At 37.4% G+C, this 25,630-nt stretch overlaps 2 protein-coding genes and 1 non-coding gene across 3 annotated transcripts; 2 read left to right on the forward strand and 1 right to left on the reverse strand.

Annotated features, from left to right (window-relative positions):
• The first annotated feature begins 1,648 nt into the window (after positions 1-1,648).
• LOC120013039 (beta-catenin-like protein 1) lies at positions 1,649-7,036 on the forward strand. Its single transcript, XM_038864654.1, has 8 exons — positions 1,649-2,773; positions 3,788-3,872; positions 4,785-4,881; positions 4,996-5,059; positions 5,142-5,198; positions 6,163-6,200; positions 6,313-6,394; positions 6,573-7,036. Exons 1-8 carry the CDS (start codon positions 1,682-1,684, stop codon positions 6,663-6,665), a joined length of 1,608 nt encoding a protein of 535 aa, XP_038720582.1. The 5' UTR covers positions 1,649-1,681; the 3' UTR covers positions 6,666-7,036.
• Positions 7,037-16,332: 9,296 nt separating this feature from the next.
• LOC120012466 lies at positions 16,333-21,983 on the forward strand. The gene is made up of 3 exons (XM_038863891.1): positions 16,333-17,360; positions 18,759-18,844; positions 21,957-21,983. Exons 1-3 carry the CDS (start codon positions 16,970-16,972, stop codon positions 21,981-21,983), a joined length of 504 nt encoding a protein of 167 aa, XP_038719819.1. The 5' UTR covers positions 16,333-16,969.
• Positions 21,067-21,173, reverse strand: LOC120013990. Its single transcript, XR_005471524.1, has one exon. It is a non-coding gene; the product is annotated as a small nucleolar RNA R71 (small nucleolar RNA).
• Positions 21,984-25,630: the final 3,647 nt, after the last annotated feature.

The raw sequence follows: 25,630 nt of genomic DNA on the forward strand, positions 1-25,630 counted from the left end.
ATTGGGTATTCGGGTTATCTATTACTCAAACTTGAGTAGCCGTTTACATGTTATTCGGATAATAGATAAACAGGCATGTTGAATATACCTATGATGATTGGTTTCACTAGTCTATTTTTTTGTTTGATTTGGAGGCTCCGTAATTCTCTAAAGTTTATATTTGATATCTAATTATGGGAAAGAGAAAAAAAAAAAACAGACAAGCTTTTAAAAAATGGAAAATAAAAAATGTGATGTGATATGATGTGACATATTTTACAAATAATTGGATTTAAATTGTAAACCCTACAACGAATTACCGTTTGGATGGGGGTTTAGCCGTCTGGACACTCGGTTACATGAAGTGGCGGAGGAGCCTTATTGGATACCCTAACTGAACCGCCTTCCTCGAGAAAGCTTGATATATATATTAGTAAGCAAATTTTTTTTAATATTTTCCAATGTCTTATTTCAAATACTCTAATTTCAACAATAATAAAACGTATATATATATATATATATCACAAAATAAAAATAAGATGAATGCGTATTATCTAGTATCGACTGAACAAGAAAACAAGAAGAAATTTTAAGTTTATTTTTATTTATGGGACAGGCCTTGACAAGACAAACCAAACCCAGGAAAACAAGCAAACCAACAACAGCAGGACACTAACATAAACTCTCCGACGGATTAGAGTGTTTAGCTTGAAGCCACTTGAGAGAGTTGATCCTAGGGAAAATAGCGAGAGATTTGTGATGCTTGACAGCCCACCTAGCTGCAATTTTAGCTGGATGATTGCTCGAAAACACATGCATGTTGGGCCCCTCCAACTGATGCACTTCCCCAAGCCTTTCGAGACAGTCTTTTACGTTGTCTTTGAATTTGATTCTCCAATCTATTCTCTAGCCACATACGATCTCTGCTCAAAGTAAACGTAAATAACTCTTTCGCACAAGGCTCCCATTGGGGACATTTAGAATGTACGTAGACCTTAATCTACACAATGTGTGGAGGAGGGAATCATTGGCTATAGCCACGAATCGATCATTTTGCTTCGACCCAGGACATCCGAGCACTTTTTTGATCAACACCTATTAACAAGGCTGTAAAACTGAAAATTTTGAACTTCTTGATATATAGTTTGGCAAATGTATATAATAGGTTGTAATAATAAAATAGAAGGAAAGTTTATGGTGAATATGCTTGGTGGTACAAATGACTTTCACATGGAATCATTTATCTCTTGAGTTAATTTTTGCAAAGGAAGTTGCAAACCATTTGAAATTCAAAGACAAGCATTGCAACCTTTGTCCAAAAACTAGTAAGGAAGTTTCCAACGAAGTCTATTAGGACAATTTGAAAGTGAAAGAAAGGGACAGTTTCGATTCTAAAGTAAATGTAAACAATGTTCAAGGGGATTCTAACACAATACAGAACAATTTGAAAGTGAAAGAAAGGGGATGATTTCAAAAAGAATAGTAACTTCAAAATTTTCAAAGACAAGAAGAGCAGTCCAAACTCCAAAGGCCAAGCACTATTTAGCCAACAAGTTTCGTACTTTCGTTAATCCATTGACCAGCCCAAACTGAAGTTGGGCGAACATCTTTCAAATCAGGCCCAATTAATCGTTGGTATGGGTTTTTACAGAGTATCGGAACTACAGATCGCACATATGCAGTTCGAACTCCCTGATCCTCAATGGAAGTCGTCAAACGCAAGAGATCCGACGCCGTCTCCGCGCCACCGACGGTAGCGCCAGCGCTTCGCAACGTCACCACAAGCGAAGAAAATGAAAACAGCAACATCGACCTCTCCCTCCTGGAAGCCTTGGAGAAGTCTCAGAGCAGCGTTGAAGTCGTAGACCTTCGAAGCCTAAAGAAGCTGGTTCTCTCCTTTGAGCGCCGCCTCAAGGAGAACATCGAGGCCCGTCTCAAGTACCCCGAGCAGCCTGACCGCTTTGCGGACTCCGAGGTCGAACTCCACGACGAGCTGCAGAAGCTCAAGGTTCTTGCCGGTGGTCCTGAACTCTATCCCGACCTTGTCAATTACAATACAATTCCTTCCATTCTCGGCCTCTTGTCGCATGACAACACCGACATTGCTATCGATGTTGTCCAGTTGCTTCAAGATCTAACCGATGAGGACGTTCTCGAAGACAATGACGAGCCGGCTCGGGTTCTTGTAGACGCTTTAATTGAGAACAACGTGTTGGAGCTGCTCGTACAGAATCTGCACCGGCTTTCCGACTCGGACCCTGACGAGATGGCGGCAATTTACAGTACGCTTGCAACGATTGAGAATCTTGTCGAAGTGAAGCCCGCGGTGGCGGAGCTGGTTTGCGAGAGGACCAAGCTTTTGAGGTGGCTGATGGGGAAGATTAAGGTTAGGGAATTCGATAGTATTAAGCAGTACGCATCGGAGATTTTGGCAATTCTGTTGCAGAACAGCACGGCCAATCAGAAGCGATTGGGGCAGATGAACGGCGTAGATGTTGTTTTGCAGGCGGTGGCGATGTACAAGTCGAAGGACCCAAAGAGCTCCGATGAGGAGGAATTGGTGGAGAATCTGTTTGATTGTCTGTGCTGTCTGTTGATGCCATTGGAGAACAAGGAGAGGTTTGTCATGGCTGAGGGAGTGGAGCTGATGATTATTATCATGAAACAGAAGAAATTAGCCTATGGGTCTGCAATAAGGGCGCTTGATTTTTCCATGACCAAGTATCCGCCCGCCTGTGAACGCTTTGTGGATGTTTTGGGCTTGAAAACTGCGTTTGCTGCATTCATGGGTAAGGCAAGTTCTTCTTCCCATCGCCTCTCCCCTTTACTAAGCATCGAGCAATCCATTTTTCCTTACTGCTGAACTACATATTATTTAAGGCGAAGGCAGTGGCTTTAGTTTAGCTGTTTCAGTACGTCTAAGTCTAGATGCATATTGAATGCCCTTGGTATTTGGCTTGAATGCCACTTTAATTGCCTGAAGTTCTTTGATTTGCAACTTAGTTTATGGATTTTTGAAGGGCATTGTGGGCGCTGAAAACACTCAAAATTTCACTTTTGATTGGCTTTCTGAATTTCTCTGTGAATTTAATTACGGAGCACGTCATTACAACAGTCTTCCTTCTCAATTGCAAAGCTCTTCCAGTAGCTTTTTTATTTGGCTGTCTGTCATTATGTGCTTCAACGGGGTAGTGTGATAAATGTGGTCATGGCTGGGAAGTTGAAAGTTTACTTTCTTTGCTTGGTTCTATTTTCCCACATTTTGTGTCTCGTTTATGATCTTCTAGACTGGCTTGCTGTTAATCCTTCGGATACCTATTGCTAAAATTGGCTCTCTGATGATATGTCCAAAACATTAAATTTCAGTACTGGTTCATTACTTTGTCGCGCACATTTTTTTTTTGTCAAAACTGTCTTGTATGTGTCCTCGATACCTGGAGATTGTCCCTTTTTTATTGAAGAAATGAATTTGGCATCTGGTTGTCTGATATGTGAGGTAGATTTGAAAAACAAAAAGGGTCAGTGGTACATTTAGAGTGAAAGCATATGCTCTAGTTTGTTGTCTGATATTCGATATCTTTTATTGTACATTTACCATGCATATGTCCAGTTTTCCACGTGCTTTGCTCTTCACTGGTGCATACGTTTTGCTTATGATGATTTTTTCCTTGTAGAAAAAGAATTTTCTAATTTAAATATAACAATTTTGCTTGAATTACCTTTCGCGCTTTTGTTTTGCCTTTTTTTTTTGTTCCCAGTTCCTTTTTTAAACAATTTGTTCTAAGATGGGTTTCCTTTCTTTGTTCAGATTCCTATTAGCAAGAAGAACAAGAAAGAGAGGTACCAAGAGGAGTTGGAAGAGCATGTTGTGTCCTTGATATCATCATTATTTGGTAAGCAGACATGTGAGACACTTCTAAATTTCTTTGAGTGAGGGTGTCTATATTGGAACTTATCACATATGTCTTTTACATACATCTTTTTTGATTGGTAAGCAGACATGTGAGATACTTCTAAATTTCTTTGCGTGAGGGTGTCTATATTGGAAGTTTGGAACTTATCACATATATCTTTTACATACATCTTTTTTGAGAATGTTACCTATCTTTCACATAATAAACAAAATCCTTCATAGTAGCTCGTAGAGTCATGGGGAACGGCAGGCAGTTGTCCTTTAAAAATGCCACCCTCACTTCCTTTTCCTTTATGAAGTGCAAATTGAATAAAAGATTGGCCCCATTGGAAGTAACTCAATGCATGCAATGAGTACCAGAAAAGTCACTTTTGACCGCTTTGTTTGACCTTCAGCTGGTAGTTACTTCTACATTTGCACTTCAACATTCACATTTTGGTAATTGAGTTTGCATACAATGTTTGCTTGTAGTTATAATAATTTGGAAATAGGTCCTAATAGGCTAATACTCATTACATGGGATTCTACTTGAGTTTGATCTTAAATTTTCTCGGCTTGTGGAGTAAGTATCCAAACTGCGTCCAAATGTGTAAAAGTTTGTTTGGCTTTGCCAATTGCATTGTCAAGGACTGGGAGAGCTGGTTCTTGTAACAATCTACCTCACATTTTTGCGGTGCTTGTAGGACCTAGATGTTAGCTTATATGATCTGTATACTGTGAGAGGTAGGTGTAAACGGTGATATGCTGATATCTCCACTTTAAATGGCATTACGCATATAGCAAACATATAGGGCAATGTATTTCTGTGTATAATATGGATGTGGCTATGTTTTTCTTTGCTTACTTTATGATCACAGGCCACAATTGACCTTGCCTGATATTTTATTCCCAGGTGGAATATTGAGAGGTTCAAGAAGGGAAAGGCTGTTTAGTAAGTTTGTTGAAAATGAGTGTGAAAAGATAGACCGGCTTATGGAACTATATACTAGGTAAAGTTCCCTCATCTAAGCTTCCTTTTCTGTTTAGCAGCATAATAATGCAATTTTCTTTTTGAGGTTTATATCCACTTATTTTGTATTTTGTGGATGGTACTTGTCATTCAGATATTCTGATAGAGTAAAAGCCGAAACCCAACGACTAAATGAGATTGAACTTGATGATCTAGAGGTGATTGATTTTTCTTACATGATTTCTTTGGCCATATTGCTTTTCAAGGGAACTTTGATTGCAATTTATCATGCATTTGCAGATGGATGAAGAGGAAAGATACAATCGTAGGCTTGAATCTGGGCTTTACACTCTTCAGGTTAGCAATAATCATGTTATTCTGCACTTTAAATCAAGTATAGAGTAGACATAATATTTGCAGTTATTTGTTCTATTGTGCCATTTCTTGTTTTGTACAACGCATAAAAAGTGGCAGACCACCCCTAAAATTTTAGTCTTAAAAGTATAATTGATGGAATAATTGTAAGGAACATGACAATCATTTAGAAACCAATGTGGTAGTGCAAAAGCTTAGCTTCAAAGTTGATTCTGTCGGGTTCTTACTCCTAAAGGTGTGTCTGCTGGTTTTTTCTTCCCTTTCATTTTTGCTACAGCTATCAAACTCGACTGTCACAACTAATGTTTTTGTAGCTGATTTGCATTTTCACGTGGCTTGGGGCATGCATTTTTTCTTTTAGTTCCATCTTTAATTGAAGTATGTTTTTTTTTCCTGAGGTTAATTAAAGTATGTTTGCTGTGGATATTGTTGTGGGTAGGTTTTTTTGGGACTCAGAATTAAAAAGGAAAATGCGTAGCTGGTGGAATCATATTAGATTGTGCCATGCTTCCCTCAAACAGAACTAACTTTCTGAATTTGATATTTATTAAGAACTTGGTTATAGGAATCTCTCACCATTTCTTACTAGAGTATGGCTAGAAGGACCGTCAAGTGTTGTATGCTAGGAAATATTTGAGGAACTGGTTTGAGACGAGGCTACAATCGCTTGACAGACTTCAAGTGGTTGGACGGTAGCCTGAGGACATTGTGGGGCTAGTTAAATTTTTTTAATTGAAAGCTTTTTCTGCATGTCTTTTTTGTTGTGAAGCCATTATGAAGTTTAAGCTGAAGTGCTGAACACGCATAATGTAAATATTTAGCAAATTTCTTTCCGTCTGTTAGATAAATTTTGTGTGGTTACTATGATAAGAAAGTTTTGGTTTTCCTACATGCTGTGATTTTCATAGATTCTGTTGGTTTTGATTCTTCTTCTGTGAACCTGCAGTTGATAGCGGTTATTCTCGGTCATATTTGGTGCTCTGAGTAAGTTATTAACTGATTTTCACGCATGATTATGCATCCATAGGAAGTTCATTTTCTAAGCGTTACCATTCCTTAGTCATGGTTGTTTTATTGTTTCCTTTGTTTTGTTTAGGCACCCTCAAATGAGAGCAAGAATTGAACTTTTACTCAAGCAGCAAAAACTTTCGAAGGAGGATGTTAAGGATATACTTCAGGTATGCTCTGCTACCACATTCACATTTCTGCTGTATAAAAAAAAATCTTTTCCTCTTCACATTACCGTCTCAGAATCCCTGGATTGTGTGCCTGCTTGAATCCCTAGCAGTTTTTACACTCTCGTAGTACATATTGATGTTGTTCTATAATTACAATTGCCTCATTTATGAATCACAGGAATATCATGACAACATTGGTGACCTTGATGGCCCGGAGGAAAAAGAACGAGCACAGACGAGGATTCAGAAGTTCATCACAGCTTTCTCATAAATTGATTTCCTGCTGGGTTGGACAGAGAATCTTGTCCGGTGTTGTGAAGTCAATATTTTAAGAAATGTATCCCTTATATTAGGTTTTCATGGCTTGCCAAAGGGTCTTCGTGGTTGGTTACTTTCGCTGTACCAATCAAATAATTGCTATAGTTGGTTATGCCAAAAAACAATTGCTGCTCTCTCTTTTTTTTTTTTCTTTTTTTTTTTGAGGGAATGATTGCTGCTCTGAGCCTATGAGTAATCGAAATTTGTCTTCCGAGGAAATCTTTTGTGGTTTCATTTAGGTTTATACTCGATATAGACAAAATCCAAGGAGTCCATGATTAGCATTACAAACAATGCAAACCTGCGAACGGCAGAGATTTTTGCTTTGATTGCTTCAATTCTACAATTAGGTTTTTTTGCCTTTACTGCATCAATTCTACCATAATGTTTTTGTACTTTGTTCGTTACTCAAGGAAAGCTGTGTGTCCTGTCCATTTCATCGTTTTCTCCCTTCCCTCCTACAATCATTATTGTGTTTCGAAAATGACCAGAATAATGGTATAGACAGACTGACAGAGGAGATGGCACATAATATTCTGAATCAAAACGCAGAATCGGACCAACTTCTCGCCTAGAGATAATGAGATTGTTATTTTGTCTCTGCACAATCAGAAAACGTAAGCTTTGGGCTCGTCGAGATGTACCTTAGGAGACACTCTGACACCCAAGTTCGATCAGTGGGAAAGGAGACTAGTGAGATAGCTCGGTACTTATAACTCTCTCTTTAGTTGTAGTCAAATAGTGAAAGTGAGAGATATTTACCTGAGTGGAGATATCTTTTTATATGAATTTCGAAATGAACAATGCTACATCCCTAAAAATATGACCCCAAATCTATGTAATATTAAAATACTCATAGATTATAAACACAGATGTGGGGTTCACTTAACATTCAACACTCCACATTAATTGAGGATCTTTTGAAGGTCACATTTTGGGGGGGTCTCAAGTATTTTCCTTTCGAAATATGAATCCCTCCTAATTGCGGTCGAGATTTCTAAGGGTGAATTCCCTGAAAATTTGTTGTGATTATCCTTGTAGATATTCTTCTTGATCGGTGATGTGTGCTCCTTAACCCGAGGTGTTTTGGTCACCTGTGCTCCCAGGGTCATCTCATGCTTGTAAGGTAATACCAGGTACAGACTGAGGTGACACCTGGGTCCCGATCTTCTCTCCTTCATCTTGTATGGCGACACGTGTCAGTATCTCATTGGAGGGATATTTTAGTATTATCAATAGAGGTGGATGTGCCCCTAATGACCCACAAAAATTTGCACTAAGTATAGCATATGTTCTTGATAAATTGATGCATAGGCCCCAACAAAAAAAATAAGGCCCCCAGTCCACTAAAACCCACCCAGGCCACTAAGTAACTTTGACTCAACCTCCTAAGCCCTAATCCAATTCTATTATGTGCAATTTACCCTATCAAACCCAACTATCCAAACCCCTCAATCTCTCATTATTCCAATAGAACCCTTTCACCTCTCTTAGTCAGCCCGACAAGTGACAAGGCGACACGCAATGCGCAACGCGACAATCCTATTGTAATTGTAATAAATTACAATTTATTTATTTATTTCTTTGAACTATTATTAATATGTTTTTGTATTTACGGTCTATATTTATAAATTCAATACATAAAGAGCCCAAAAAAATTTCAATATAAATTCCTAGGTCTGCTACTGATTACGATTAGGGTGCATCTATTTACAGCACCTATATTACTAAGTTAAGACCTATAACATGCAGACTTTTCAAATTTCTTTATTGCAATTGATTTTATTCTTTCAATGTGACATTTGACATCTTTTTGTCAAATCAATTACTAACTTTTAGTTTATAATAATTTTATTTAAAATTAATTTAAATTAATATTCTAATTTCGTTAATACTTTAGTTATTTTCATTAATAAATCAAATAATTTGTAATTAATTATTTTAAATTAGTTCTCGTGATCAAAATTAAAGGGTAATAATTTGTACAATTTTATTAATCTGAATCCAAATTTATAGCACATTAAGATACATTTGATATTGTACATATTCGATTATAAAATTCAACGTTCTGTTCATAACTTATGGCCCATTGTGCTGCACATTCATATCTGTATTTATCAAATCAATTACAAACTTCTATGTGTTAAAGTTTATAATAATTTTCATTAAAATTAATATTCTAATTTCGTTAATACTTTAGTTATTTTCATTAATAAATCGAATAATTTGTAATTAATTATTTTAAATTAGTTCTCGTGATCAAAATTAAAGGGTAATAATTTGTACAATTTTATTAATCTGAATCCAAATTTATAGCACATTGAGATACATTTGATATTGTACATATTCGGTTATAAAATTCAACGTTCTGTTCATAACTTATGGCCTATTGTGCTGTACATTCATATCTGTATTTGTTGTATTGCATCATAATGGGTGACATTGGTGGATTTGAGACCAAAGACACCTCCACAAAGTGATTTTGATTAACAAATCCAATACATATCACACCTTGTTTTTGTGAAAGTTGTGGTGGGAAAGAGCACGAAGGTAAGAACGTAATGCACTTTACACTGCTAATTAAGATCAAAGCAATGTTGTAGTGTACCAAAATAATTGAATATGCAAAAAAAAATCTTGATGATTCACGTCACTCTTGTTTTTTTTTTGAATCATGTCACTCTTGTTTTGGACTCAAATCACTATTGTTTTTTTTTTTGTTTTGTGTTTTTGTTTTTTTAATGCTTTAATAATAAAAATATCAAAAGTATTAATGCATATATATTCATTAAAATTAATTAAAAAAAATCATTGTAAAATTTAAAAAAGTCACGGTTCACTAATTGATTTGACAAAAAACTGTCAAGTGCCACATTGAAAGAATAAAATCAATTGGAATCAAGAAATTTGAAAAGCCTATATTCTAGAGGTCTTAACTTAGCAATATAGATGTCTGTAAATAGAAACTGTAATATAATGAAGAAGTAATCTAATAGAAAAGAGATTAGAAGGAAGAAGTAGAGTTGGAGATAGAGATAGAGAGGAATTGAGATGAATTCATTAAAGCTTCTTACCAAGAAAGAAGCAAACCAGAGTACATAAACAAGAGAGAAAACCAACGGTCATTTTAGTTCAAGAAAATAATATAAAAATACATCAATGGTAATAATGAAGGAACAAAACAAAGTCGTTCCATTTAACAATATAAAAGCAACCTAAACTGTGCGTTTTGAGCATATATGGCACATATCTCTAACACCCCCTTGCAAGCTCAACATGGTCTGTTACAATGTTGAGCTTGGACAGAAGATATTGCAGCTGGGCTACTGACATAGGTTTAGTGAGCAAATCAACTGGTTGATGGATGGTCTGAATGTGTTGGAGATGAATCAATCTTTTCTCCAATCTCTCTAACAAAGTGCAATCAATTTCTATGTGTTTTGTTCTTTCACAGAAAACTGGGTTGGTGGCTATATGAATCGCGGTGGCTATATGAATCGCAGCATTGCTGTCACAAAATAAAGGGACAGGCTTGATCATGTCATTCTTCATTTCATGTAATAAGGCATTCATCCAGACAAGCTCACTTGTGACAGAAGCAAGAGATCAATATTCAACTTCAGCTAAAGATTTGGAGACACAGTTTGCTGTTTCTTGGATTTCCATGCCACTAATGAGTCTCCCAGAAGAATGGTGTAACCTGTAGTTGATCTTCTTGAGTTAGGACAAGCAGCCCAATCAGCATCACAATAGGCCTTTAGTTGAGAAGTGTTGATAGAAGGATAGAATAGAGCTTGATTTAAGGTGCTCTTCAAGTATCTAAGGATCCTGTGTGCAGCTTTGAGATGTTGATCAGTTGGAGACTTCATGAAACGACTCAGAGTATGTACAGTGTAGCATATATCTAGTCTCGTTAAACTCATGTACATCAATCTTCCAACAAGTCTTCCATACACCATTGGATCATCCAGAGGAGTTCCTTGATCAGTAGAGATTTTGGTGTTTGTATCCATTGGTGAATTCATAGAGCTGCAGTCCTGGGAGTTAGAATCAAACAACAAATCTAATATATATTTCTTTTGACACAGGGTCATGCCAGTGTTTGTTCTGTTTATTTCCAGTCCTAGGAAGTATTTTAAATCTCCTAAGTCCTTAACCTTAAAGCATCTTCCTATATAAGATTTTACCTCTTCTATCAAGTTGAGATTGTTACTGCCAATACACATATCATCAACATAAAGTAGTAACAGAACCTTAGAACCAGTTTTAGTATAGATGAACAATGAATAATCACACTTGGATTGCAAGAATCCAAATTTAATCAAGGCTTCCTTACACTTTATGTTCCATTGCTTGAAGCTTGTTTAAGACCATATAGTGATTTGTTCAATTTACAAACCAGATTAGGATTATGGTTACTATATCCTGGTGGCATTTTCATATAGACATCCTCAATGAGATCACCATTCAAGAAGGCATTGTGCACATCAAGATGATGCACAAACCATCTGTTAGTAGAAGCTAAGGCTAGGAATATCCTCAAAGTTACCATCTTGACAACTGGAGCAAATGTTTGTTGATAATCAAAGCCTAAGGTTTGACTAAAACCTTGAGCAACAAGTCTTGCTTTATATCTCTCAATAGAACCATCAGAATTATATTTAATTTTATACACCCACTTTGAACCTATAGCTTTCCTACCCTTTGGTAAAGTGACTAAACTCCAAGTGTTGTTTTCATTTAAAGCTGATAATTCATTGTTCATAGCCTCATTCCAGTGAATGGATTTAGATGCTTCTATGTAATTCCTGGGTTCTCTATGAGAACTAGTTGTAGCCATAAAATGCTTATAAGGAATGGTATTAACAGTTTGTAAATTTTGATGAGATGCAGATGCAATGACTTGAGCACTATTACATTCATAATCATTTAAATATGCAGTTGTCTTCTTTCTCCTTTTATTATTGTCCTACAAGTCATTATGATCATTCAGATTGTCATGATTATCATTTTCAATATGTCTAATAGCTTAAGCTTGATTCTTATTTTCTTCAATCTGTTGATCTTCAACATTTATTCTTAAAAGGATATTCATTTTCATGAAAAATCACATCTCTAGAAACAAAAACATCATAAGTATCTAAGTTAAGAAGTTTATATCCTTTGATATTAGTAGGATATCCTAAAAATATGCACCTTTGAGCTCCACTGTCAAACTTTGATTCCTGGTGCTTTAATATCTTTGTATAACAAAGATATCCAAACACTCTTAAAACTTCATATGCTGGTTCCCTATCATATAGAATACTATATGGACATTTCTTATCTAGGATTCTAGAGGGCAATCTGTTAATCAAATATACAGCAGTAAGAACACAATAGCTCCAATATTTTTCTGGAATTCCAGATTGCAACATAAGAGCCCTACTTACATTCAAGATGTGTTGATGCTTTCTTTCCACGACTCCATTTTGTTGTGGGGTGTATGGACAAGTCTTTTGATGAATGATTTCTTCCTTATTAAAATAGTCAACCATGTTAAATTCTAAACCATTATTAGACCTTATGGTCTTAATCTTACTTTGGAATTGATTCTGAACATAATTATTAAAATGTTCAATATGGTTCCTTACTTCAGACTTTGCTTTCATCAAAACAACCCAAGCAATTCTTGTAAAATTATCTACTATTGTCATAAAATATTTGAATCCATCAACTGATAGAATTCCATTAGACCCCAAATGTCAATGTGAATCAAATCAAAAGGTTTCAAACTCTTAGTTTGGCTAAGGGAGAAAGAATTTCTCTTCTTCTTTGCCATAATACAAATTGAACAGCTATTACATTTATCAGCACAATCATTTCTTAACATTTATGTGATCCTAGCAGAAGGATGGCCTAATCTTTTGTGCCACGGTTGATCCTTCTGAATTGGGCAGATCCTTGCAAAAGCTTTCTTTTGTGGTTTTAATTCTTCATGCAAATAGTAGAGTTCATTATGCATTATTTCTATCCCACTCTTCCTCAATGTGTTTGTATCCTATAATTGACATAATTTTTCATCAAAGATTAGAGCATAAGGCTTCTTCTTCACCAACTTGCTAGCGGATATCAAATTGAAATTGAAATCCTTAACATGTAACACTCTTGTCAAAATTATGCCATTGCCTAATCTAACATCTCCAATGAAGTCAATTTCATGTTTTCTACCATTTGGAAGAGTGACATACGAATTATGTAGTTTTCTATATGTATGGAAATAATCATGTATGCAAATAACATGGTCAGAAGCTCCAGTATCAATAATCCAACTATGCTCTAAAGACATGTTACCTCCTACTGCAGAAACAACAGCAATATGATTGTTGGAGGAATTTCCTGCCATGTTTGCTTTCAAAAGATCAATGATATGCTGGTACTGATCTCCAGTGAATTGCATGTTGCCTCCTGAGTTATTTTGGATAGCAGACTCCACTTGATTGATATTCCTCTTTTCTGTAAAACTGGTATTTCCCTGCTTGCTCCTTTTGTTTTGAAATTCATAATCTGGAGGATACCCCACCAGCTTGAAACATTTATCAACGTTATGATTCATTTTCTTACAATATTTGCAAAACAACTTTTCTCTTTCAGTCTGAGATCTTTTCCCAGGCTTTTAATCCTTTGTATTGTTGTACGAAGGCTTGCTGAAGTTGTTAGATGCTTGAACTGACAACGTCAAGGTCTCCTGTAGAGCAACATCCTTCTGTACTGTAGGTTGTTTCTTACCATCTTGATGAACTATGGATCTATTCTCAAGTTGACTTATCTATGCAAATGCTTTGCTAACCTCTGGCAAAGGATCCATCATCAATATTTGGTTGGTGACATGCTCGAAGCGGTCATCTAAACCTATAAGAAACTGCATCAATTTATGTTTGTTATGCTCTTCTAGTGTCATCTTACTGACACCACATTGACATTTTCCACACTTGCAGGATGGAACCACTTTGTTTTGATAAAGTTCATCCCACAATGCCTTGATTCTCGAATAATATTCCGTGACAGAGGAATTCCCTTGTTTGATCGTAGAGATAGCTCGAACCAGTTCAAAATCTCTTGTGGGATTTGTTGCAGAGTAACGATTCTTGAGATCCATCCAAAGATCATGAGCTGTCATAGAAGCTGAGACACTAGCAAGAATTTCAGGAGACAAATAGTTCGTGATCCAAGTCTTAACAAGACTATCACATTGCTCCCAGTCCTGGTAAGCTGGATCACTCTCCTCTGGTGCCTTCAACACTCCATTAACAAATCCCATTTTGTTCCGTGCCTTGAGAGCTGTCTCAAGTTGATTCTGCCATAGATGAAAATCACCCCCCATCAAGGTTAGTGAGATCAAGGTGGATAATGAGAAATCTGAGTTCGTCAAATGATAAGGGTTTCTGAAAGGATTTGAAGTTTGCACGATGGGCTGATGTGCATTTTGAAAATTCCCAAGAATGGAAGAAGAAGTTGGATTTGGATTACCCAAAACCCCATTAGTATTTTGAGCCATGATTCGCTCTGATACCATGTAATATAATGAAGAAGCAGTTTGATAGAAAAGAGATTAGAAGGAAGAAGTAGAGTTGGAGAGAGAGAGAGAGGAATTAAGATGAATTCATTAAAGCTTCTTACCAAGAAAGAAGCAAACCAGAGTACATAAACAAGAGAGATGACCAACGGTCATCTTAGTTCAAGAAAATAATATAAAGATACATCAACGGTAATAATAAAGGAACAAAACGAAGTCGTTCCATTTAACAATATAAAAGCAACCTAAACTGTGCGTTTTGAGCATATATGGCACATATCTCTAACAGAAACACCCTTATGATTATCATACATTAATTACGAATAAGCTCGATGCAAATTCTCTTATTATTCTTTTCCTATTTTTAATTTTTATTGGTTGTAAACATGTAAAGAAGTAGAGAAGCAATTTTGAATAAAATTTAGGCTTTTGACATCATATTTGTACGAAATTTCTACCGAGCCTAAACTAACAACTCATATTTGTACGAAATCTCTCGGCTCACGGGCGGCCCTATTTAGGCTCGGCTCGAGCTCGGCCCGTAAGACAAAGGGGCCGAGCTCGGGCCTAATGGGAAGCTCATTTGATATTTAGGGCCAAGCCCGAGCTTGGAGAAGTCCGGCCCGTAGGCCCTCGGGCCTGTATGTATATACACATATGTATATTTATATATCCTATATTCAGCCCAAATAGACTCCTCATTTTTTAAGCCCATTCAAGAAGCCCTAATTCCCTAAATCCATAGTCTCTTTACCTTGCTCCTATACGGAAAAATTGTAGCAGAGAGAACGAGAGCCGAGAGAGCAAAGGAACCCTAAAACGTCTTCTTGAGTCTCGATTTTCTTCCTGAAACGTTGCTTTTGTGAGTCTTCTCCAATGGGGAGAGAAACGACCATACCAGAAGAACTAGCATGATCATCATCTACATCTATCTGTAGTTTTGAGCTCTCATTTCTCGGCCTTTTATCAGGTATTTTTTTCTCTCGATCTTAAATCCGTTTTTTAATTTTGGTACTTTTGTGTTGAACAAAAATTCCTAGAATCCGAGAGTAGGAAACGAAGGTGGAATTTTGATTTCCAAGCAGCTCTAGGACTTAGGGATGGTGGCTACTGGCGAAGAGTGTTCACTTTATAAGCCCTTGATTAGGACCCTAAAGTAAACAAAGGAAGGGTGATTATTTTGATTACTACTTTTTATAATGCTTGAAATGCTTTTATATTGGAGTGATAATACTGTTTGCTACTTTTCTATGTGGAAAAGGACATGTTCTAGTTTTCTTGCCTGAAATAATTGTAGTTATAGATTTTATATATGTGATATCATTGGTTTCTGCTTATATACGTTTAAGAATGATTGGAAATAATATTAGCCCATGGCTTAAAATTATCCCTTAATGTTATTGTAGTCATCACCCCAAGCCTCTTTCAGCTTACATACTTAAGCGATTAAAGCTATCAAGTAGTAGCAAGAGAGATAGTTTATAGATAATTCTACAAAAAAATTACATAGAACTTCATATAACATTAGTATGAAAGCACTGGATGGTTTGTCTGCCTGTCAGATTGATGTACAGTAATTCCCATTTCTTTTCAAGTTTTGCTGCATAAGTGGTGCTGTGTAAAAAGCCTATTTAGCATCTGGTTCGACTATTTTTCTAGTGTTGTACACTTGAGTTATGAGTTCCTTTGAACAACTGGTAATTTAACAGAAAGAATCAAGAAACATTACAGAGCATAAGAAGCTCCCATAAATGGTGCCGTGAATCTTGAAATGTGATGAATGGAGGTCAATTTATGCTGTTAATCTTGAAATCATGACTGGAGATCAACTTATGCTGTTAATGGCAGTTTTTATATGTTCAAAGCTGCAAGTGATAGTGATGTTCAACTGTTCAAGCAAGCATTCTCCCATTCATTGGTCTCAGTAGTCATGGCCACCAAACATTCTGGGGACCCAACAAATCCTACAAACTCTCTGGTTTCAACCATAATCTGTATACAATACCTCAGAAAAAACAAAGAAAGAAAAACCTTATATACATACAATGTCTTAACAGTTAAACCACCACAACAATCAGCTCATTTGGTGAACAAAACAACTGAGAGAGAGACACTTCTTTGTGGTCAAAAAGGAAGTCTACACAGTTCTCTACAATCTTATCCTCCCCCTCATCGCCAAATGTCTTCCATTTTCTCAGACGTGTAAAAAGAAGAAAGGAAAATCAAGAAATCAATAGACTAAGAGGATTTCCAGAAATTGCTATTGATTAATTTTGCTTAATCATTCTTTTTGCTTAATCATTCTTTTTGTGTGTTGTGATCTCTTCTCTTGATGGCTTATTGGGGGTGGTTTAATTTTGTTTTAGGCTGGTTTAATTGTAAGATATCTTTGCTTGAATGCATGAATTTTGAGTTTTGATTATTGGAGTCCTTTTTTTGCTTCTGTACAGAAACAACATTATGATCTTTTTATACCTGTTTTAGTTGTGATTCTATGTTTCTATATTATTTTAATCTTTCAGATTGTGATGACAATATTGCTCATGTTAGTTATAATTTTCTTTTGCATCCTCATAGTACTTAAATGAATGACTAAAAAAAGTTGTAACTATTTGTTTATGTTAGACTGTTAGTTATTTTCTTTTGTATAACTCTTCCTTGGTCATTTGCCTAGCTATTTTTTGATACTCTTCCATTTCAGGATGGAAGTTGATGGTGTGATTACCACAGAAGAACAGCCTGTGGGTGTTACTATGGATTTGGAGCAAGAGCAAGAACAACAAGAGCATGAGGAAGACGAAGTGGAAAATGAAGATGAGGAGGGAGTTGAAGAGGGAGATGGGGGAGGAGATAACGAAAATGATGAAAGTCTAGAGATTGATAAGAAAAGAAAGAGAAGGAGATCCGCGGTTTGGGATGAGTTCGATGAAGTAACAGGAACAAACAAAATGCAATGCAAACATTGCAAGGCACAACTTCAAATCAGTGGTGGCACGACATCTCATTTCAGGAGACACTTAAAGGGATGTGCAAGAAGGATGACAAATCAAAAGTCTCAAAAGATATCGGGTTTCCGCTCGGGTAAAATCACTAGTAAGACATCTCCTCATTCTGCTTTTACATATGATTATAAGAAGGTCAGAGATAGTATTGCACATTTTATTCTCATGCATGAACATCCAATCTCTATAGTGGAGCAAGAGGGATTTAATCTTATCATGAAGAATAGTTCTCATGAGTATATACCATATACTCGTATCACTGCGCAAAGTGATTGCATGGAAGAGTATGATAAAGAAAAAAAGAAGTTGAAGTCATTACTAAAAAATGTTAGCAAAATTAGTTTGACAACTGACATGTGGAGGTCTTGTCAACAAATAGAATACATGGTTGTTACTGGACACTTTGTTGATGCTAATTGGAAATTACAGAAAAGAGTACTTAACTTTGTGAATATACCACCTCCACGAGGTGGTGTTGATATTGCTTATGCTCTCTTCAAATGCATGACTGAGTGGGGAATTGAAAATAAAGTTTATTCTTTGTCTGTTGATAATGCTTCTTATAATGATGTGGCAATTAGAACTTTGAAGAACACATTTCTAAGAAATAAGAAATTGATACTTGATGGAAAATTTTTTCATGTTCGTTGTTGTGCACACATTCTCAATCTTTTAGTTCAAGATGGAATTGCTGCCATTGATGATGTGATTTACAATGTGAGGGAAAATGTCAAATTTTTGAAAAATTCTGAAGCACGATTTTTGAAGTTCACTGAAATAGTTAAGCAATTGCAACTACTTGCTAGGAAGCTGATTTTGGATGTTCCAACACGTTGGAACTCTACTTTTGAGATGTTGTCACTTGCTTTGAAGTTTAAGGATGCATTTTTTATTTTTAAAGAGAGGGAACCTCTTTATCATAATTTACCAATAGAGGAAGAATGGGAGAGAGTAGAGAATGTGTGTCAAATCTTATCTGTGTTCAACACAATCACTAATCTCATATCGGGAAGTGACTACCCAACTTCTAATTTATTTCTTTCTGAGATGTATCGAGTGAAAGAAATTTTACAAAAGAGAGCAATGGATAACAACATATACATCAAAGCTATGGTTGGGAAAATGAATGCGAAGTTTGAAAAGTATTGGGGTGAGTGTAATTTATTGATTTCGATTGCTGCTGTCTTAGATCCACGGTGTAAAATGAAGTTGATTGAATTTTGTTTTCCATTGATTTATGAAAAGTCCGAAGTGATATACAATATTGAGAAGGTCCGTGGAGCTTTATATGAAATGTATGAGCAGTATGCAGCTAATTTTGCCTCAACCAACGAGGAAGGTAGTAGTCAGAGATCATCTAAATCCCAAGGAGATGATGTTGGTTCTAGCTCTACAGTTGATATTAATTCTGGATGGTCTAAATTTGATGAGTTTGTAGACATGACTGAAAATGCTCCCCCTACAAAATCTGATTTGGATGTTTACCTAGGAGAAGTTGTTTATAGATGTTCTCAAGAAGAAAGAGGAAAATGGAATGCTTTAGGTTGGTGGATGATAGGTGTGATAATACCTATTGTTTTTGGTAGGAATCTCCCCCTCTTAAGCTTCATTTAAATAAATAATGAGTGTATTTATGTTTTGATTTGTATTTTTTGATAGGTTGATTGCGGTTTGGATGAAAAGTGATGAAAAAAGGGCTGAACTGAAGAAAATGTCCACCGACCTTCGTGTGTTCAAATACTTATAACTTTTTGTCACGTTATCGGAATCAAGCGAAATAAAAGGCATTGGAAACTAGACATCTCAAGCTTTCCGTAGACGCTAAAATCGTGCAAATCGGACGTCGTATGGAGATTTTGGAAGCATTCCACGCCTAGGCGCAATATTTGTGCACGCCCAGTATCACTTGTGCACGCCCAGTCCAGCGAGTTGGGGCGTGAATTTGAAGTTGTGCACGCCTAGGATTGCGCCTAGGCGTGCGCCTAGGCGTGCGCCTAGGCGTGGTGCGCCTAGGCGTGAATACAACGCGCCTAGGCGCACAAGACAGTTTTTTGGGATGTTTTAATTCGCGAACTTGCCGAGCCGCAGGACACTTTTGAACCTAGAACTGATTTTTTGGGGAGCGAAACCAGAGGGGGAAGGCGATTCTTGGAGCTAGGAGGAGAGATTCTTCAGCTCAACTTGGATCTACTCAACTAATTGGGTTTATTCATGATTTTCTCATCTCTCCTTTTGTGTTTTTCTCTCATTATGTGTAACTAAATCTCTTGTGCCAAGGCTAGGATGAAGCCTTGGGTTTGATGACTTTGTTTATGACTTGATTTACATATATATGAGTTGATTTGGGTATAAATCTTGTGTTTCTATGTTTGATTGCAATTTCTTCATGCTTGTGGTGTTTGGCCAACACTTTAGGTTTTTGGATGAAATTGTTTGGAGAATTTGCTTAGACAATAATATGTCAAGTAGATTATGCTTCTTGAAACACTTGATTATGAATGTGTCTCCCTTTAATTAGGTGACAATTTTGTATGAATCCTAATCTCCATAGAACTCCATAAATTCCTATGCATGTTTAGACCAATAAGATGGCTAGAATGTATTTAGGAATATCCGACCTAGATCAATAAGATGGCTAGTAATCGATTTTAGGGAGATTTGGCTTAAGTGCGCTAAAACCGACTTAGGTACGGATTCGTTATGCCCGAATTAGCAAATATGTGTGTGAATTTATGTCATTCCAAGTCATTTCCCAAGGGGGATTCCGAAGCCTTGGTGTTCATCTCATATTTGTTAAATCATCTCATTTGCATTAGTTGCATCCTAATTCTAAGAAAATACCAAAAACACTTTGCTCTTTGCTTGTTTTAGTTTAATTACCAAACCAAACAATCTTGAGTTGAATTTTACTTTTGATTGCATTGTCCATATATACATACAAATAGACATTTGGATTAAACATAACACCGTCCCTGTGGATTCGACCCTTGCTTATCATTGTGCTGTAGTCGCCGACTAGTACACTTGCTAGTAAGGTTAATTTAGACCCAACAAGTTTATGGCGCCGTTGCCGGGGACGGTTGCTTATATTTGATCCATTCTTGTTTATATACATAGATACTTACATACTTAGTTTAGCTCTTTCTTACTTGATAATTAGTGATCCTTATACTTTTCTTTCTTGTTTGTAGTTCATGCAAGGAAGGCGTTCTCAAGATACAGAAATTCTTCCTGTCGATCTAGACTTGGAACGTGCACGAAGGAACAAGAAAGACAAGGATTTTCTTGAGGAGAAATCTTCCACTCGTTCTATCTCTCCTCCTATATCCAGCTCTAGTTCATCTAGTGACAACATTTTGGGAGAACATTCTGAACAGGAGAGCATGGCTGAGAATCGTGAGGAAGTTGGCAATAATGCCAACAATGCAAATGCTCCGGTCACAATCATGGACTACTCTATGCCACAATTCTCTACTAGACAATCTTGCATCATATTACCAACCATTCCGCCAAATCTATCTTATGAGCTTAAATGTCATGTGATTAACATGCTCCCATCATTCTCAGGAGCGGAAAATCAAGATGCTAGTGATCACATTGATAATTTTCTGGAAATTTGTGGCACTCAAAAAATTCAAGGCATATCTGAAGAATTCATACGGTTGAAGCTTTTTCCTTTTTCTCTTAAGGAAAGTGCTAAGATCTGGTTCAAGACTTTGCCACCAAATTCTATCACTTCTTGGGATCAACTTTCTGCTAAGTTTATTCAGAAGTTCTATACTCAATCAAGGACACAGAGGCTTCGGGATCAGATTTTCCATTTCAGACAGAACAAGGGAGAACCACTTTTTAAGGCTTGGGAGCGATATAAAACTTTATTGATTGGTTGCCCACATCATCAATTCTTGCCATGGCAGATTATATCATACTTTTACCAACATCTGGCTGATGAATGCCGCCATAGGTTAGATGCAGCTGCTGGAGGAAATATTATGGCTAAGGAACCGACTGAAGCCAATGAAATTATTGAGACTGTGGTAGCAAATTCCTCACAATGGGATAATCGTGATCTTGATGCTCCTAGACATATGGTTTATGAGGCTAGTGCTTCAAATTCAGAGATGGCGTCTGTGGCTAGGAAATTGGATGCGGTAGTAACTTTGCTGAGCAGAAATTTGGAGCCTTGTGGCATTTGTGGAGGCACCGATCATCCTACTCATGTATGTTCTAGAAGTGGGACATTTCCTGAAGCTGAAGTTAATGCAGTTCAACCTTTTCATAGGCAGCAGAATGATCCATTTTCTCACACATATAACCCAGGATGGAAGAATCACCCAAATTTCTCCTATGCTTCATCCCAGAATTTCAATCAAGGGCCCAGACCTTGGCAAGCTCCACGACAAGGACCACCTTCTCAAGATGCAAAGAAGTCTGCTATGGAGGACCTTATCACCCAACTTGCTCAATCACAAGTCACAATGCAGCATTCCCAAGCAGAGATGAGCAATTCAATGACTCAGTTGCAACAAACTGTTTCCAGCAATACTCAGTCCATCGCAAAGCTTGAAATGCAAGTAGGACAACTTGCTCAGGCTTTGAGTGAAAGACAACCGGGAAAGCTTCCAAGTCAACCTGAGGTAAATCCTAAACAGCATGAAGATGCTAATGCTATTACTGTCTTGCGAAGTGGGAAAAAGGTGGACAACAAGATTGAATATAAAGGGCTTGATGGTGAGAGTCATGATGAACCTACAGTGGTGGTACCGAGTGCTCCCACCACACCTCATGTTGAGAAGGAAAAGCCGGAAGAAGAGGTTATTCCAACAGTGCCTTTTCCATCTCGTCTTGCACCGGCTAAAAAACACAAGTATAATCGGGACATTTTTGAAGTTTTGAAGAAAGTAGAGATTAATATTCCACTTATTGAGGCAATTAAGTCTATTCCCGCATATGCAAAATTTTTGAAGGAGTTGTGCACTAACAAAAGAAAGATTGGTGATCATGAAGAAGTATTTCTCTCCGAAGAGACAAGTGCTATTTTACAAAAGAAGCTCCCACCCAAATTAAAAGATCCGGGTAGCTTTACCATTCCTTGTATTATTGGAGAGAAAGAAATTGAAAAAGCCTTGATGGATCTTGGTGCGAGTGTGAATATCATGCCTTATTCTGTTTACACTACATTGAAGATCGGTGAGTTGAAACCAACATCAGTCACTCTCCAATTAGCGGATCGCTCTTTAGTGCATCCTTTTGGGCTAGTTGAAGATGTTCTAGTGAAGGTGGGAGAGTTTGTTATTCCGGTGGATTTTCTAGTGCTTGATATGGAGGGTGAACCTAATCCGGGAAAAGATGTACCAATCATTCTAGGCCGCGGTTTTATGGCAACCACCAACACCATCATTGATGTCAAGATGGGAGTTCTCACTATGACAGTCTTTGATAAAACTATTCAGTTTCGGCTCTTTGAGGCCATGAGACATTCTAATGATTCAAAGACTTGTTTTTGGGTGGATGTGGTGGATAGAAGAGTCGACATGGAGCTGCATAGAAATGATAAAACCATTGCTTTGGAAGCTTTTCTAGTGGGAGATATTGAGAGGACTCTGGACAATGATACTCAAGAAGTTGTAAACATGTTTGAGGCTTCTCCTAGTTATCAACACAAGTGGCGTCCGACCTTTGAAAATTTGAGGGACTCTCCAAATCTTGAGAAGCTAGTACCATCTATAGTGAGTCCGCCAGAGCTAGAGTTGAAGCCTTTGCCCGCACATTTGCGATATGCATTCTTAGGTAACTCTAAAACTCTTCCTGTTATTATTTCTTCTAATCTTTCTCTCTTGGAAGAAGAGAAATTGCTCCGTGTTCTCAGGGAATACAAGAGTGCAATTGGGTGGACCATTGCGGATATTCGTGGCATTAGCCCCTCTGTGTGCATGCATCGCATTTTGATGGAGGACGGAACTAAAGCCACTAGAGAGGGACAAAGAAGATTAAATCCAAACATGAAAGAAGTTGTCCGGAGTGAGATTTTGAAGCTCTTGGATGTTGGCGTTATTTATCCTATTTCTGATTCCAAATGGGTGAGTCCAGTCCATCTTGTGCCGAAGAAATCTGGGATTACTGTCGAAGCTAATGAGAACAATGTGCTTATTCCTACTCGGAAGGTCACGGGATGGCGAGTTTGTATTGATTATCGGAAACTGAATTTAGCTACCCGAAAAGATCACTTCCCATTACCTTTTATTGATCAGATGCTTGAGAGACTGGCAGGGCATGAGTATTATTGCTTCCTGGATGGTTATTCTGGTTATAACCAAATTGCCATTGCTCCCGAAGATCAAGACAAGACTACTTTCACTTGTCCATTTGGAACATTTGCTTACCGTCGGATGCCTTTTGGCTTATGCAATGCTCCTGCAACATTTCAGCGTTGCATGATAAGCATCTTCTCTGACATGGTGGAGCGTTTTATTGAGATATTTATGGATGATTTTTCTGTCTTTGGGTCAAGTTTTGACAATTGCCTTCAAAATCTATCTATTGTGTTGAGGAGATGTGAAGAAACCAATTTGGTGCTAAATTGGGAAAAATGCCACTTTATGGTGCAACGAGGAAATGTGTTGGGGCATATTATCTCCAAAAATGGGATTGAAGTTGATCCGGCAAAGATAGAGCTTATATCGAAGCTTCCTCCTCCGATTAATGTGAAAGGAATTCGTTCTTTTCTGGGACATGCAGGGTTCTATAGGAGGTTCATTCAAGATTTTTCTAAAATTGCTAGGCCTTTATGCAACCTTTTGGCCAAAGATGCAGTTTTTCTATTCGATGAAGCTTGTATGAGGGCATTCGATTTGTTGAAAGAGAAACTTACTACCGCTCCAATTATGATGCCTCCAGATTTTTCTTTGCCATTTGAAATTATGTGCGATGCTTCTGACTTTGCCATTGGAGCAGTGCTTTGTCAACGAGTTGACAAGAAGTCTCATGTTATATATTATTCAAGCCAAACACTCAATGATGCTCAAGTCAATTATACCACCACCGAGAAAGAGTTGTTGGCTATTGTTTTTGCCTTGGACAAGTTTCGTCAATATTTAGCATGCTCTAAAGTGATTGTCTACTCTGACCATGCAGCATTGCGGTATTTATTGTCAAAGAAAGACTCCAAGCCACGGCTCATTCGTTGGGTACTGCTTCTCCAAGAGTTTGATTTGGAGATTCGGGATAAAAAGGGGTGTGAGAATGTAGTTGCTGATCATCTCTCTCGGCTCGCTATCAAGGAAAACGGTGAAAGAGATATGGATTTCAATGAGACCTTTCCAGATGAGCATTTATTTGAGGTCGAGGAAGTTCCTTGGTATGCAGATATCGTTAATTATCTGGTAAGCCGGAAGTTACCTCCGGGTATGACCACACATGAGAAAAACAAGTTTCTATCCTCCATCAAATATTACTATTGGGATGATCCTTATTTATTCAGATGTTGTCCTGATCAGATTATCAGACGATGTATTCCGGTTAATGAGCAAGAAAGTGTTCTTCACTTTTGCCACTCTCATGTGTGTGGAGGGCATTTTGGGGGGAAGAAAACTTCTGCCAAGGTACTTCAATGTGGATTTTATTGGCCCTCTCTGTTCAAAGATGCTCATTCTTTCTGTTTGACGTGTGATCGATGCCAACGAACCGGGAATATTTCAGCAAGAGATCAAATGCCATTGAACAACATATTGACTATTGAGCTATTTGATGTGTGGGGGATTGACTTCATGGGTCCATTCCCCAATTCCCATGGAAATCTATATATTTTGGTGGCGGTTGATTATGTGAGTAAATGGGTTGAAGCTCTACCGTGCAAAACCAATGATCATGGTGTGGTTTTGCATTTCTTGAAAAATATGATCTTTGCAAGGTTTGGAACTCCAAGAGCTATTATTAGTGATGGTGGATCGCATTTTTGCAACAAGTACTTTGAGAAGTTGATGAAAAAATGTGGGGTAACTCACAAGGTTGCTACACCTTACCACCCGCAAACGAGTGGCCAGGTGGAGATATCGAACCGGGAGATCAAACATATTCTTGAGAAGACGGTTTCTTCTAGTAGAAAGGACTGGAGTATTAAGCTTAATGATGCTCTTTGGGCTTATCGGACTGCTTTTAAGACTCCTATTGGCATGTCTCCTTACCGGTTAGTCTTTGGGAAGCCTTGTCATTTACCGGTAGAGCTGCAACATCGAGCATACTGGGCAATCAAGGTTTTGAACTTTGATCTCCAGGAAGCTGGCAATATGAGGAAGCTCCAACTTAATGAGCTTGATGAGCTGCGGAATGACTCCTATGAGAATGCTAAAATCTACAAGGAAA

The sequence above is a fragment of the Tripterygium wilfordii genome, chromosome 13 (assembly GCF_013401445.1).
Source record: "Tripterygium wilfordii isolate XIE 37 chromosome 13, ASM1340144v1, whole genome shotgun sequence".
Taxonomy (NCBI): Eukaryota; Viridiplantae; Streptophyta; class Magnoliopsida; order Celastrales; family Celastraceae; genus Tripterygium; species Tripterygium wilfordii.

Excerpts from the sequence above, each read along its gene's own strand:
- LOC120012466 (XM_038863891.1), top strand. The coding sequence starts at position 16,970 with ATGGAAGTTGATGGTGTGATTACCACAGAAGAACAGCCTGTGGGTGTT. Across the intron at positions 17,361-18,758 it reads CCGCTCGGGTAAAATCACTA|GAGAAGTTGTTTATAGATGT; the intron begins GTAAGACATCTC and ends ATGTTTACCTAG. Across the intron at positions 18,845-21,956 it reads TAGGTGTGATAATACCTATT|TGGGAAAAAGGTGGACAACA; the intron begins GTTTTTGGTAGG and ends TGTCTTGCGAAG.
- LOC120013039 (XM_038864654.1), top strand. The coding sequence starts at position 1,682 with ATGGAAGTCGTCAAACGCAAGAGATCCGACGCCGTCTCCGCGCCACCG. Across the intron at positions 5,060-5,141 it reads TTGAACTTGATGATCTAGAG|ATGGATGAAGAGGAAAGATA; the intron begins GTGATTGATTTT and ends ATGCATTTGCAG. Across the intron at positions 6,201-6,312 it reads GGTCATATTTGGTGCTCTGA|GCACCCTCAAATGAGAGCAA; the intron begins GTAAGTTATTAA and ends TGTTTTGTTTAG.